At 65.2% G+C, this 14,210-nt stretch overlaps 1 protein-coding gene across 2 annotated transcripts in view; it reads left to right on the top strand.

Moving 5' to 3' along the window:
- The window catches only part of SHANK1 (SH3 and multiple ankyrin repeat domains 1), a 36,499-nt gene that overhangs the window by 21,248 nt on the left and 1,041 nt on the right, over positions 1–14,210 (top strand). The window contains exons 15-23 of one of the 2 annotated variants that reach the window (XM_029073024.1): positions 4,039–4,121; positions 4,431–4,555; positions 4,780–4,915; positions 5,166–5,246; positions 5,735–5,758; positions 6,014–6,076; positions 6,709–6,827; positions 10,468–10,564; positions 10,833–14,052. In XM_029073024.1, the coding sequence (XP_028928857.1) occupies positions 4,039–4,121; positions 4,431–4,555; positions 4,780–4,915; positions 5,166–5,246; positions 5,735–5,758; positions 6,014–6,076; positions 6,709–6,827; positions 10,468–10,564; positions 10,833–14,052 (3,948 nt within the window). The remainder of the gene's footprint in view (positions 1–4,038; positions 4,122–4,430; positions 4,556–4,779; positions 4,916–5,165; positions 5,247–5,734; positions 5,759–6,013; positions 6,077–6,708; positions 6,828–10,467; positions 10,565–10,832; positions 14,053–14,210) is intronic. The other variant, XM_029073026.1, reaches the window with a different exon arrangement.

Here is a 14,210-nt window from a genome sequence, read left to right as displayed (position 1 = left end):
CAGGTTGAGACCCCAGCTCCAGGCCAGGAAAGAGTCCCCCCCCCCCACCCCCTCCAATACCTTGGATCGCTACAGCATCCCTGGCTTTTGAGGGAGAGGAGGCTAGGGATTGGGGAGGGGGGCTGGCAGGGGAAAATCTTTTTTCCCCAGAGTTGCCTCCCCCTTATCCAGGACCCCGCTCTTTTCCAGCAGAATGTTGGGAAGGGCCCAGCTGTGGGGTTCTTGGGCCAGTGGGCCCAATTGCCCTGTGGCCCCCGTGTGCCCTTGGCCCGGGTTTGAGCAGTGTGGGGTTTGCTGGGGGGCCGGAAGAGGGGCCTGAATCCTTGAGGGCGATTGACGGGAGAGTGGGTTAGGGTTAGGTCTGATATTCAAGAGTTTCCCTGGGGGAGCAGAGTGGGCTGGAGTCGAATCAAGGGCAAGAGGGTGGCGGGTTTTTTAGAGGACCCCCCCCCCCCGCCGCCAGCTCTTCTGGAATACCCATTTTCTGTGCACGTTTTGGATGGAAAGCCCTTAGGGAATTAGGGAAGGCTTTTCCGACAAGTCCCATCCATCTGGATCGCGCAGCCCCTTGCGATATCCAGAAGGAATGATTGTGCCCGGGCACTTGGCGTTGATCGAGTTACGTGTCCCGAAACGCGGGTGTCCTCAAGGATGCAACCTCCCTCCTCTCCCCCGGCACGATGGGAGAACCCAGGGTTCACTGGGATGTGTGTTAACGTACCTTGACTATGCCTGTGTGTGTGACGTGTTTAAAGGTGTCTTGGAACCTTGTGTATAATAATAGTAATAATTCTTTTATTTGTTAAGCACTTACTATGTGCCAGGCACTGTACTAAGCGCTGAGATAGATACAAGGTAACTGTGTATGTGGGTAGAGCTTAGAAAGGTATACAGGTTGGGGGAACGGGAGAAATGTAGCATATATAAAGATATCCTGAGATCTGTGTGCGGTGTTTAACGGTATATTCATTCAGTAGTATTTATTGCACGCTTACTTTGTGCAGAGCACTGTACTAAGGGCTTGGAATGTACAATTCGGCAACAGATACAGACAGTCCCTCCCCAGTGCCGGGCTCACAGTCTAATCGGGGGAGACAGATGCACAAAAGACAACATAATCACGATAAATAGAATCAAGGGGATGTACACCTTATTAGCAAAATAAATAGGGTAATAAAAACATATATATATATATTGAAGATGTGCTGGGATGTGTACAGTATATGAAGCTGTACCATAGTAAAAATCTGTGTATAGGTAATAATAATAATAGTAATGTTGGTATTTGTTAAGCGCTTACTATGTGCCGAGCACTGTTCTAAGCACTGGGGGAGATACGGGGTAATCAGGTTGTCCCACGTGAGGCTCACAGTTAATCCCCATTTTACAGATGAGGTAACTGAGGCCCAGAGAAGTGAAGTGACTCGCCCCCAGTCACGCAGCTGACAAGTGGCAGAGCCGGGAGTCCAACCCATGACCTCTGACTCCGAAGCCCGGGCTCTTTCCACTAAGCCACGCTAGAGTGCCTTGAGGATGCTCCATATTGTATGTTTATGCGTATGTAGAGTACACTGAGGATGTACCATAGGGGAGCAGCGTGGCTCAGTGGAAAGAGCACGGGCTTTGGAGTCAGGGCTCATGAGTTCGAATCCCAGATCTGCCACTTGTCGGCTGTGTGACTGTGGGCGAGTCACTTAACTTCTCGGTGCCTCAGTTCCCTCATCTGTAAAATGGGGATTAAGACTGTGAGCCCCACGTGGGACAACCTGATTCCCCTAGGTCTACCCCAGCGCTTAGAACAGTGCTCGGCACATAGTAAGCGCTTAACAAATACCAACATTATTATTATTATTACCATAGTGTATGTTTGTGAGTGTGAAGACTACATTTAAAGCATACTTTCTTGTGTCTGTGTTCTGGTGGCATACTGTGGGGACACTAGGACGTCTAAAGGCTGGTGTTTGTGTGAGAAATAGTCTATCAGGATGTCCGTGTGCATGGGGCATATTGAGGGTACACCAGGATATGTGTGTGTATGGTATGTTTGTGTGTAAAGTGGGGGGGGGGGGGCTTTCCCTCACCACGATGCCTACAAATTTTGTCTCTGTCTCGTAAGCCTCCTCGCCCCCAATCTGCCTGCCTTAGTAGCTCTGAAGGGTTGCTCCCCTGCACGGAACTCAACACCCTGGCCAGACCTCAGGCCACAGACCTGCACACCCGTGCACACACACACACACACACACACATTCACCGAGCTATACACCAAAATCTGCTTACCCAGGCTGGGGCACCCATCCATGCTGAGGCCCAGAGATAACCTCTGCCAAGACAGGAGACAGCCGAGAATGGACACTGAGAATGTCAAGCAAAATAGAGAGTTAGAAAGAGAGAGTTGAGAGAGAGAGAAAAAATCAGGAGGAGAAAGAGGAAGAGTGCAGGGTCTCACCTAGGAGAAAAATGGGGTTTTCTGCTCTATTTTCTGAAGAGCTGAATGAAGTGGCCCAATTATTCCAGGTTGGGCAGGGTATGGAATGATGGCTTCACGCTGCTTGAGAAACAGCGTGGCTCAGTGGAAAGAGCGCGGACTGGGGAGGCAGAGGTCATGGCTCTGCCGCTTGTCAGCCGTGTGACTTTGGGCCAGTCACTTCACTTCTCGGTGCCTCAGTTCCCTCGACTGTAAAATGGGGATGAAGACCGTGAGCCCCACGTGGGACAACCTGATCACCCTGTATCCTCCCCAATGCTGAGAACAGTGCTTTGCACATAGTAAGCGCTTACCAAATGCCATCATTATTCTAGCGGAATTAGAAATAGTTGAATAGTATTTATGAAGCGCTTATTGGGTGCAGAGCACTGTACTGAGCACAGGCAAAGAACATACAGGTGGGATAGTGGACCCAGACCCCGTCCCTCACGGGACTCACATCTATGAATATAGGTGAAGGAGAGGACCGGAGTCAGACCCCTAAGGAGCAATGAAACAATAATATTTTAAAACAACATAAGGGACGAGGACAAATACATAATAGATAAATAAAAACAAAACCCAGTAGGGAGTTGTGGCTAGAGGAGCAGATTTTCAGGCTCCTTGTGATTCAGAGACCACAGCAGAGCTGTGGCCACGGCCAGTGAAGGGCTGGGTTCTTTACTTTCAAGTAATAATAACGATGATAATGGTAATTACGGTGCCCAAGTGCTTACTATACGCTAAGCACTGGGGCAGATACAAGATAGGGAGATAGAGAAACCATTCCAGGGTTTGTGGCCTAAGGAGGGAGAAACGATATTTTAATCTCCATTTTGCAGATGAGGAAAGTGAGACTCGGAGGAAATTCCAGGGTAGCACCCCTCCCTGCCGCTCCCCCAGGGTACTTCAGGATGAGGCTACCAGGGCTGGAAAAATAGGTGAACAGCTTATAAGGTCTCATCCTTCTTCAGGAGCTTCACTCCACACGCACGCAATTCTGAATCCTTGGGCCCCTGGGGTACAGTTCGTCCGGAAAATCCGAGCCGAAGTATGTGTCCTTCACCCAGGTTAGAAGGGCGATGGACTTTGCATCCTTTCTTCCTTCCCGTTTTCCCCTTCTCTCCCCACTTTCCCCCGGCCTCGCCTTCTTGTCGCCACTGCTGCTGCACTCTTCCTGTGGCTCGATATTCCTCTGTCACGCTCTGCCTCCCCACTGTGTGTGTGCCTTCCCCTGGGCGTGTGGTGGCCCAGCCTGCGATCTGAACCGCTGTGTGTTCGTGTCTCTGTGGGTCCCCTGATCGCCCCCCACGCCTCCGCTCTCAGCCTCACCCTTGCGGCCGGCCCAGGCTGAGCCTCCCAACTCTGTCCCCTCCCCACTCTGGAAGGCAGGTGGGGCTTCAAAGTGAGGAGAGGGGAAGGGGTGGAAGTTGGGGAGTGTGTGTGTGAGAGAGAGCGCACGCCTGCGGGCAGAGTGTTCTGAGGTACACTGCGGTGGGGAAGGTTACTGGAGTGGGTGTCTCAGATCGCCCCCCGCTCACTCCCCTCCCCTCCCCTCCCCCACTCCTCCCCAGTGACTATATCATTAAGGAGAAGACGGTTTTGCTGCAGAAAAAGGACAGTGAGGGCTTTGGCTTTGTGCTGCGAGGGGCAAAGGGTGAGTACCGGCCTAGATCGGGCTGAACTGGGCCAGGCCCGGGCGGGAGCCGGGGGAGGAGGGAGGGCAGAAGGGGAAAGTTTACATACCGCCCCTGGAAATGGGAGCGAGGGGGATCAGGAATGACTGGTGGGTGGGGGTGGGGGCGTGGGTAGGGCCCAGCAGGCACGGACAGCGTGGTGATTCCCACACCAACCGTGTGCCTTCCCCTGGCTGGGAAGGAGCAGCTCTGGCTGACCTCGAGGGGTGGGGGTGGAGTCGGGTGGGGGCGGGGGGCAGACCCGGTAACCCTGTCCGCTCCCTCCGCAGCGCAGACCCCCATCGAGGAGTTCACACCAACGCCAGCCTTCCCCGCCCTGCAGTACCTGGAGTCGGTGGATGAAGGGGGTGTCGCCTGGAGGGCGGGGTTGCGCATGGGAGACTTCCTCATTGAGGTGACCGGGGGCACCCCAGGAGGGTGGGTGGTGGGGTCCAGCCTCCCCAGGCCCCACTCTCCTTCGGGGGTTTGGGGGAGGGGGTGGTGTCTGACCACAGCTCTGAGGCCCCTAGTACCCAAGGGACCCAGCCCCACCTCCCTCAGGGCGGGAGGGGGGAGAGGAGGCTGGGCGATAGGACGCTGGGCCCTGACCCGAGCGTATACGGGCGTGTGCGTGGGCAGGTGAACGGCCAGAACGTGGTGAAGGTCGGGCACCGGCAGGTGGTGAACATGATCCGCCAGGGGGGCAACACGCTGATGGTCAAAGTGGTCATGGTGGCGCGGCACCCGGACATGGAGGAGGCCGTCCGCAAGAAAGGTGCCCGCCCCGCTTCCCCGGGACCCCGCGACCGGCCGGCGCCTCTTCCCTCCCAGCCCCGGCCCGGCCCTGCCACCCGGCCCCCCGCCCTGCCCTCCCAGACGGGTTACGGTCAGATGGTCTCATTGAGCCGGACCCCCCGGAACCCCAGCTGGCGTGGGATGGGCTAGGAGGATTCCCCTAGTGGGAGGGGGTGGGCCGTGGATGGGGCCGGCCTGTGACCCACCGTCCTCGCTTTTAACCCGTCCAGCACCACAACAGGCTAAGCGTCTGCCCCCGCCTGCCATCTCCCTGCGCTCCAAGTCCATGACGTCTGAGCTGGAGGAGATGGGTGAGGCTGGGCGGACAGGATGCCGGGGTCCCGGGGGTGGGAGGAAGGGCCGTCTCTCTGTGGTGTGGGCTACGTTAGTGACGAGGGGTCTTGTCCGCCTCTGTGTGCCCCTCCCCTCCCCAGCATCTGTCTCTTGGCTTGTGTCTCAGGCCTCCTGTCTGCCTCAGCCCTCCTCTATCCTGCTCTGCTCTCTCTGTCTCTCTCTGTCTCTGTCTCTGCATGTCTCTGTCTGTCTCCCAGTCAGTCTCTCTCTCTTTATCTCTCTCTCTCTTCCTCCTCCCCCTTCCCCCCCCTCTGGTAGGAGGACGGTGAGTGCCAGGGTCTCTCCAAAAGAGACTGAGGCCCCTGGGCAGATGTGGGAGGTTCGTAGGGCATCAGGAACCCCCCCAGGGCGGAGGGAGGGGAAGGGGACATCTCTGAGGCGGGGACCGTCTCCCCCTCCGCCTCATCTCCTAACTCTTGGCTCCTCTGCTACTCCCCCCGGCTAGTCTCCCCCTGGAAGAAGAAGAGCGGTGAGTGGGACCCAGGCCGGGCTCCGGGGGAGGGCCCCTCGGCGGCAGCAGCCCTGCCGTCCCCCCACCCTTTCCTGCCCCTTTCCGGACGATCTCTCGCCCTGGGCCCCTCAGTGCACGGCCCCACCCCCTGCTGCGGACCCCCCACCCTCTCTCTCTCTTACTCTCTCTCTCTCGCTCTCTCTCTGTCTCTTTCCCCGCCTCCTTTGCCTCTGGGGCACTGCCCCAGCCCTCACCCATGTCTTTTGCTTGCAGAGTACGAGCCACCCCCGGGGCCCAGCGTGGAAAAGAAGCGGACGGTCTACCAGATGGCGCTCAGTAAGGGGTCTCGTCTCGCCCCCCGCCCCTTGGTCTGCCCGGACAACCTGCTATCCGAGGCGCGGCTTCACTGGGCCCCTCTGTCCGTCCATCCACCTGCCCGCCCACCCTGCTCCCGCCATGTCCTCGGTCCCCTCTGTCTCCCTCCTCTCTCCCTCCCCCTGCTACCGTCCTGCTCCATGCACTGCGACCTGAGGGCTCACCCCCCTCTGTGTGCCCCCTACGGCTAATCGCCTGCTCCGGCTCCCCGCTCTGGCCCCTGCGCGCAGTGTTCCTCTTCACAGTCTGTCCTCGGGCCCCTCTGCCCCGCAAAGACCATCGCCCATGGTCCAGGCATCTGGTGGGTGTTCCCGCTCCCGCCACGGTTCGTCTCCCGGGGTCCAGACTCCCTCCGGCCCCCGACTCTATCCTCACATATCCTCACAGCGGCCCGGCCCGTCGCCCCGTCCGTTCTCTTCCTTTCGGTCCCCCCAAGTCCACCCTTCCAGACCTGCTGTGCTTCCCACGCTGTTCTGCCCCGTCTCGCTTGAGGGGGCAGGGCAGGGGGTGGTGGATGGGAGGACTGAGGCCCTGTTACCGGGAAGCAGAGAGCCAGAGTCCTTGGTCAGCCCCTCCCTGCATCTCCCCTGCAGACAAACTGGATGAGATCCTCGCAGCCGCCCAGCAGACCATCAGTGCCAGTGAGGGCCCCAGCCCGGGCGGGCTCACCTCTCTGGGCAAACCCCACACCAAGAGCTTCTTCGCCACTGAGGTAAGGGCCGGGGAGAGGGGGCTAGAGGGGGAAGGCCGACTCTCCCCAGCTTCCCCCGGTCGTGTCTGAATCCTGCCTGACCATCTGATTCCATCATACACTCCCCCCCGCCACGCCCGCTGGCTCCCCACTCCTACCGTGGACTCCTCTGCCCCAGTCCTCATGTCCGCCTCACTTTCTCCCCCTTTGAACCCGTCTCCCTTGACCCCCGTCTCATTCCATTCCCTGGTCTCTCCGGACCACAGCCACCCTCCCCCCATCTTCCGTTTGTCTCTGTCCCCTCTCCCAGGCTTTGCCTCTGGGCTCGAGGTCGTGTGTCCTTATCGACGGCCTTCTCCCTAACCTGTGTCCCCTCAGCCCTGCCAGGTGGTCCCATGGTCAAAAAGTTGGGAGTGAGCCGGTCGGAGCTCATCCCAGGGACCCTGACGAGACCACGTCAGGGTGCCCTTTGGAGACCGGAGCCCCGGGGTGACAGACTGGCGGGAGTCTCCCCCGAGCCCCTCAGCACTAAGCCCGGGGCTCAAGGAACAAGCAACCCAAGACCCTCGCGCTACATATGTCACTCACGGTCCTCTCCTCCTTGGCAGGGGCGGAGGCGAGGGGCTTGTCTCACTCTGTCGGCCTTCTTGACCCTCTCCCTCAGTCTCTGTGTGTGTCTGTCTATCTGTCTCTGTGTCTGTCTGTCAGTAACTTGGTTTGGCCCTTTGTCAGCCTGTATCGGGCTGCAGCAGGAGGCCCAGCTCTTATTCAGATGAAGTTTTTGAGGCATTGAGTACCCTCTTTCTCTCTCTGTCTCTCTGCGCGTGCTTGTAACTGACTCTATCCCTTGGTTGGGCTTTCCTTCTGCATCGCTACCTGCTCGTGTCTCCTTCGGTCTCTCCTTTCCCCGTCGCTCGCTGTCTTTCCGCCCCCCTCCGCCTCACACCATCTCTCCCTAACGGAGTTCCACGGTCCCGGCCTCTTTTTCTCTGTGTCCGTGCCTTTCCACCCCTTCTGACCCTGGGCCAGCTTCCCACTCCCTCTGACACCACCCCTGGTTTGGTATCCTCTGATTTCAGCCTCCTGCTACCTTCCGTCCCTTTGCCCCCTTTCTGTCTCTTCCTCTGTTGCCTCTCACCATCTCTTCTGTCCCTGCCCAAGACTCATCAGGTTATCTTATATCTACCCCAGCTCTCAGTCCAGTGCTTGGCACACCCTAAATGCTCAATAAATCCCGTTCTTATGTGCTGGGGCTATCGGGTGGGATTGTGGGCTGGAGCAGGGGCAGGAAGATGGATGGTTGGTCCTTAGAGTTCACCTCCTACGGGACCGTCGATGTCATCGGGGCTCCGCACCCACTGTTCGGCGGGAGAAAATCTGGCCCCGGGGCTCTGTCCAGGACCGGGATCATCCTGCCACTCCTGCTCTATGGCTTTCCCTCTGGGCAGGAGAAGATTTTTTCAAAGGGTTGCTATGGCGCCATCGTCATTCCTGAGTAGTTGATTCAGGGGGCCCTTGGGTGAATGAGCTGGGTTGGGTCAGAGCTGACTCCAGCTGTTTGGGGGAATCCCTGCCATTTTGGGCCTGGGGCTGTGGTGTAGGTGGCAAAGTGCTGCACCTTCCCCTCCTTCCCGTCCCGGCCAAGGGACCATCCCGGGCCTGTTTAGGCCCCACCTGGACCTGGGCCTCCTGGAGGCTGCGGGTTCTGGGACTCACCATAGGACTGGCTGCAAGCCCTCCCCTTCCTCTCCTCTCCCCTCTCCTTCTGTCTTCTCCTCTCCCCCTCCTCCAGCTCCATAGTTCAGCTCTCCTCCTCACAGAAAGTGGGGTCTGATCTGACCCCTTGGGGCCTGGGAGGGGAATTCCCCCCTCGCACACCTCCTCGGTCTCCTCACCCCCTGTTCAGTCTCGTGCTCCTCTCTCAGTCGGTTGTGTCTCCCCCCCCTCCAGTCACCCCGTCACCCTGTGCCCCCTTGGTCTCTAGCTGTCCTTGCTGGCATTTTTCTTTCAGCCTCTCCTCCCAGGCTGCCTGCTGCCTCTGGCTTCCCGAGCCCCCTCGAGCCCCAGCCTCCTCCTTCCCTCCAGCCCTTCCCCCCCAGCCCTTCCCCAGTTCTCTCTCTCTGCTCTCCTCCTTTGGGCCGAGGCCAGTTCCGCACGGTCCCCTTTCCGAGGCCCCCAGGAGATTCCCCACCTCCCAAGTCTGGTCTCTGCCATCCCAGGGATTGCTGTCAGCCTCCCATCCTAGGGCCGACTCAGGGCTGCGGGAGGGAAATGGTCCAGCGGCAGCAAAGGCATCGACCACAGTCGCAGCTGCAGCCTCCGATTCTCCACCTCACCTCCTCAGTATCTCTCCTTTGCCGCCCTTCGCCCCCCTACTCATCTCCCCTCTCTGGCCTCTGGCTCTCTCATCTTCTCTCCCCCTGGCTTCCTGCTCTGAGTGGGGCTCTGTCCAGCTTGGGGGACCCCCGTGGCCCCCAGGGCATCGGTCCTCTCTTCTCTGTTGTCAGACCTGACATCTGTGGGGGGCGACGGGAAGGGCCAGGCACTTCCTCGCCTCGACCTTCCCCCCTTTCCACCTCCGGCCTTAGGGTTCGCCTCTTCAGCCCACCCGCCTCGGGCTCTGAGGCTAATTCCCCGTCCGTGCACCCGCCCTCCCACCCCCGCCCCAGGCCGTCCCCAGTCCATCCTTCCCCATGTCTCTCTCTCCTTCCCGCTCTCCCTGCTTAAGGCGCCGCTGGACTCCACCGGTAAGGCCTGGACACCACCCCTGTTCCGCTGCCCCCAACTCTGGTCCTCTCCTCCCCTCCCCTGCCCTTCTCCCCGCCATAATCTCGTCTCCATTGTCTCTCTCAGGGCCTGATGCCTGCTTCCCGCCCCGGGGCCTTCCCCGGCCCCCCCGGGCTTTGGGGTTGAGGGGTGTTGAGGGGTGGTTCCTTCCACCCTTCCTGCCCCCTGCACCACCCTCCCCGTCCTCCCTGCCTTGTCCCGGGGACCGGTAAGTCCTGCCCTGCCCCTCCCCACACTCCCGGCCCCCACCCTGCCTCCTCCAGCCGCTTCCTGTCGCCCTTGACTGCCTTCTGCACTGGCGTTCTTTACCTGCCGTTCTTTTCACCTTCTCTTCTTTGGTCTCTTTTCCTCCTTTGGATGAGGATGGGGAGGAGCCCTCTCGGGGCCAATGACTGGGGGGGGGGGACGGGGCTGCCCCCCCACCCCGAGGCTGCCCCTCCCTCTCCTTCTCTCTCCCCCTCTTCTTGCTCTGTGCCCGTCCCGAGGCCGGGAGGGCCCGGCTCTGACACTGAAGGACGGGCTGAAGGGCGGCGGGGCACGGCTGTCTCTCTGATGCCTTGGATCTGCCTCCCCCTCTGCCCCCTTCTGCTCCCCTGCCCCCCCGGGAGGCCTGGACAGAAGGGTCTGGGGAGCCCCTGAGATATCCCCCCTCCCCCGGGGGCAGCGCCGCCGCCGCACTCCTGCTCCGCCACCAACCTACGACTCCGGCCTCGGACATAAGCCGCGGCAGCCGCCCCCTCCTTCTCTCCCTCTGTGACCGGGTCAGGCCCCGGAGAGCGTTCGAGGGGGCGGCGGCCCGCGTGGGGGTCAGAGGGGAGGAGGGGCGGGGATTGACTAGCCCTCTCCGTTGCCTCTCCCGCCGGCCCGCCCCCAGTCCAGCTATGACCCCCATCACCGCTCCCCGGCCAACTACGAGCGACCCTCCTACCTGCCGCCGGGCCCCGGGCTCATGCTGAGGCAGAAGTCGATCGGTGAGTTCTCCGAACCAGCCGGACGGCGAGCGGCCTGGACGGGCAGACCGGAGGGAAGGCAGGCGGGCCGGCGGGTAGGCGGGCGGGCCGGCGGGTAGGCTGGTGGAGCGGCGGGCGGGCCGGAGACCCTTCTCCGCGGCCCGTCTCGGGGATTGGCGCCCGCCGGGTTGGGTGGGGGCCCGTCCGAAGGGGAGCCGGCGGGCACCCTCCTCGTCCTCCGACCCGCCTGACCGGCCCCCGCCTCGTCCTCCCCACCCCCCTCGGCCAGGAGCCGCGGAGGACGACCGGCCCTACCTGACCCCCCCGGTCATGAAGTTCAGCCGCAGTCTGTCGGTGCCCGGCTCCGAGGACATCCCCCCGCCCCCCACCACGTCGCCCCCCGAGCCCCCGTACAGCACCCCGCCGGCCTCCTCCTCGGGCCGCCACACCCCCTCGCCCCGCGGGGGCCCCTCCGGGCCCGTCGCCTCCCCGCTGGCCTCCTTCGACGGAGGGCCCCCGCCCCCCGACCCCCGGGGGGCCGGCCCCGGAAGAGAGCAGCGGGATAAGGGCCTGTACCATCCGCCGAGCCCCCTCCCGGCGGCCCACCACCACGGGGCCCCGCCTCACCACCACCACCACCACCATCACCACCACCACGCTTCCCCGCAGGCCCCGCCGCCCTCCTCCTCCTCCGCCTCCTCCCACTACCACCACCACGCTCACCCGCCCCACCCGCCGGAGATGGAGACGGGGGGCTCCCCGGACGACCCCCCGCCCCGCCTGGCCCTGGGGTCGCAGCCCAGCCTGCGGGGCTGGCGGGGCGGTCTCCCGGCGGCCCCTCCCTCGGCCCCGTCGCCCTCCCCGGCCGCGGCCTCCTCCCACCACGCGGTCTCCATGGGCGGGGGCGGGGGCCCCCCGTCGCCGGCCCTCCGCTACTTCCAGCTGCCCCCTCGGGCGTCCAGCACGGCCATGTACGTCCCGGCCCGCTCCGGCCGCGGGCGCAAGGGCCCGCTGGTCAAGCAGACCAAGGTGGAGGGGGAGCCGCAGAAGGGGGCCGGCTCGGCGGGGTCCCCCTCCGCCCCCGGCCCGGTGGAGAAGAATTCGATCCCCATCCCCACCATCATCATCAAGGCCCCGTCCACCAGCAGCAGCGGGCGCAGCAGCCAGGGCAGCAGCACCGAGGCCGAGCCCCCGCCCGGCCCGGCCCCCGCGCCCCAGCCCGAGCCCGCCCCGACGCCGGCCTCGCCGCTGCCCCCGGCCTCGCCTCTGCCCCCGGCCTCCCCGCTGCCCCCGGCCTCCCCGCTGCCCCCGGCCTCGCCGGGCCCCGCCTCCCTGGACTTCACCAGTCAGTTCGGCGCGGCGCTGGTAGGGGCGGCGCGGCGGGAGAGCGGCGGGGCCGGGGTCGGGGCCGGGGTCGGGGCCGGGGCCGGCTGGCACAGCGAGGCCCGCCGCCGCTCGACCCTCTTCCTGTCCACCGACGCCGGCGACGAGGACGGGGCCGCGGCCGACGGCTTCGGGGGCTCCGCCCCGCCCGGCCCCCGCCTGCGCCACTCCAAGTCCATCGACGAGGGGATGTTCTCGGGAGAGCCCTACCTGCGGCTGGAGGTCGGAGGGGCCGGGGCCGGGGCCGGCTACGGCCTGGGCGGGGGCGGGGGCTACGCGGCTGGCCGCACCTACGGGGGCGGCGCGGCGGGCCTCAGCGCCTTCACCAGCTTCCTGCCCCCGCGGCCCCTCGTCCACCCCCTGACGGGCAAGGCCCTCGACCCCGCGTCGCCCCTGGGCCTGGCCCTGGCCGCCCGGGAGCGGGCCCTCAAGGAGTCGTCCGAGGGCGGCGGCGGGCCCCGGCCCCCCTCCCCCCGCTACGAGCCGCCGCCTCCGCCCCCGCCCGCCCACCCGCACCACTCCCCGCACCTCCACCACCACCCCCTGCCCCCACCGCCCGAGCCGGTCCTGCGGCTGTGGGGCTCCACGTCCCCGGAGCCCGTCCGCCGGGAGCTGGGCTACCACCGCCCGACGGGCCTGGGCCTGGGCCTGGGCCTGGCCGAGAAGCCCGCCGCCGGCAGCCCGCCCGCCGCCCGCCGCTCCCTCCTGCACCGCCTGCCCCCCGGGCCGCTCCTGCTGCAGCTGGGCGGCCCCGACGCCCCCCACCCACCGGGGAAGGGCTGGCGGGGCGGCGGGGGCGGCGAGGAGGCGGAGCGCCTGCCCCTGCACGTCCGCTTCCTGGAGAACTGCGAGGGCGGGCGGGCCGGCGCCGGGCCGGAGGATGGGGAGCGGGGGCCGCCCCCTCCGCCCAGCCCCCGGCGGCGCGGCCCTCAGGGCCCCCCGAGCCCCCTGACCTCGCCCCGGGCCACCGGCGAGGAGAACGGGCTGCCGCTGCTCGTGCTGCCCCCGCCGGCCCCCTCGGTGGACGTGGACGACGGCGAGTTCCTCTTCTCCGAGCCGCTGCCCCCGCCCCTCGAGTTCTCCAACAGCTTCGACAAGCCCGAGTCCCCGCTGACCCCCGGGCCTCCGCACCCCCTGCCCGAGCCCCCGGACGCCGTCCCCCCCGGCCCGCCGCCCCCCGCCCCGCCGCCCCCGGCCCCGGCCGCCCTGGACTCCACCGCGTCCAGCCTGACCTCCTACGACAGCGAGGTGGCCACCCTGACCCAGGGCGCGGGCGGCACGGGGACCCTCCCGGCCCCGGCCGGCGACGGCCCCCAGCCCCCGGCCCCCGGCCCGGAGCCCCCGGCCGCCGCCGCCGCCGCCGCCGCCGCCCCGGAGCCCCCGGCCGGAACGGACTCCGGCATCGAGGAGGTGGACAGCCGCAGCAGCAGCGACCACCCGCTGGAGACCATCAGCAGCGCCTCCACCCTGAGCAGCCTGTCCGCCGAGGGGGGCGGCGGCCTCGGGGGGCCGGAGCTGCTGGACACCTACGTGGCCTACCTGGACGGCCAGGCCTTCGGGGGCGGCGTGGGCGTCGGCGTCCCCTACGCCCCCAAGCTGCGGGCCCGGGCGGGCCTGGCGGGGCCGCTGCGGCCGGGCCCGGGGGCCCTGCGGGAGGTGGCCACCCCCACCAGCCCCACCGTCTCGGTCACGGGGGCCGGGGCCGGGGGCGAGGGGCTGCTGGCGCTGGGGCCGCCCAGCCCGCTGCCGGGGCTGGGGGAGCCGGACGTCGGGCCGGTCCCCGCGCCGCCCCCCGCCGTCGCCGTCGCCTCCTCCTCCTCGCTGCCCCGCAAGCTGCTGCCCTGGGAGGAGGGTCCGGGCCCGCCCCCGCCCCCGCCCGTGGCCGTGGCCCCGCCGCCCGCCGTGGCCGCCGCCTCGGCCCTCGCCTCGGTCAAGGCCAGCATCATCAGCGAGCTCAGCTCCAAGCTGCAGCAGTTCGGCGGGGCGGCCGGCGGGGCCCTGCCCTGGGCCCGGGGGACCGGCCCGGGACCCGGACCCGCCGCCGGAGGGGGCGGCCCGGGGGCCGGGGAAGGCCCCGAGCCCCCCGGCTACGTGCCCGACCGCACGGCGTCCCTGCAGCGGCAGAGGTGAGCGGGGCCGGGTCGGGGCCAGAGGCGGAATGCCTCGTCTCCGGCCCGGGGCCGACCGGGAAGGGGTCGGGGGGCCGTCCGGCGCGTGTCGGGGGAGGCCCGGCCTGCGTCCCACAGCCTCAGGAAGCTCCCTCTCTCTCCTCTCCGTCCGTTCC

Source organism: Ornithorhynchus anatinus, chromosome 10 (assembly GCF_004115215.2).
Source record: "Ornithorhynchus anatinus isolate Pmale09 chromosome 10, mOrnAna1.pri.v4, whole genome shotgun sequence".
Taxonomy (NCBI): domain Eukaryota; kingdom Metazoa; phylum Chordata; class Mammalia; order Monotremata; family Ornithorhynchidae; genus Ornithorhynchus; species Ornithorhynchus anatinus.
The sequence above is the reverse complement of the archived record's forward strand: the minus strand, read 5'-3'. Positions and strand labels throughout refer to the sequence as shown.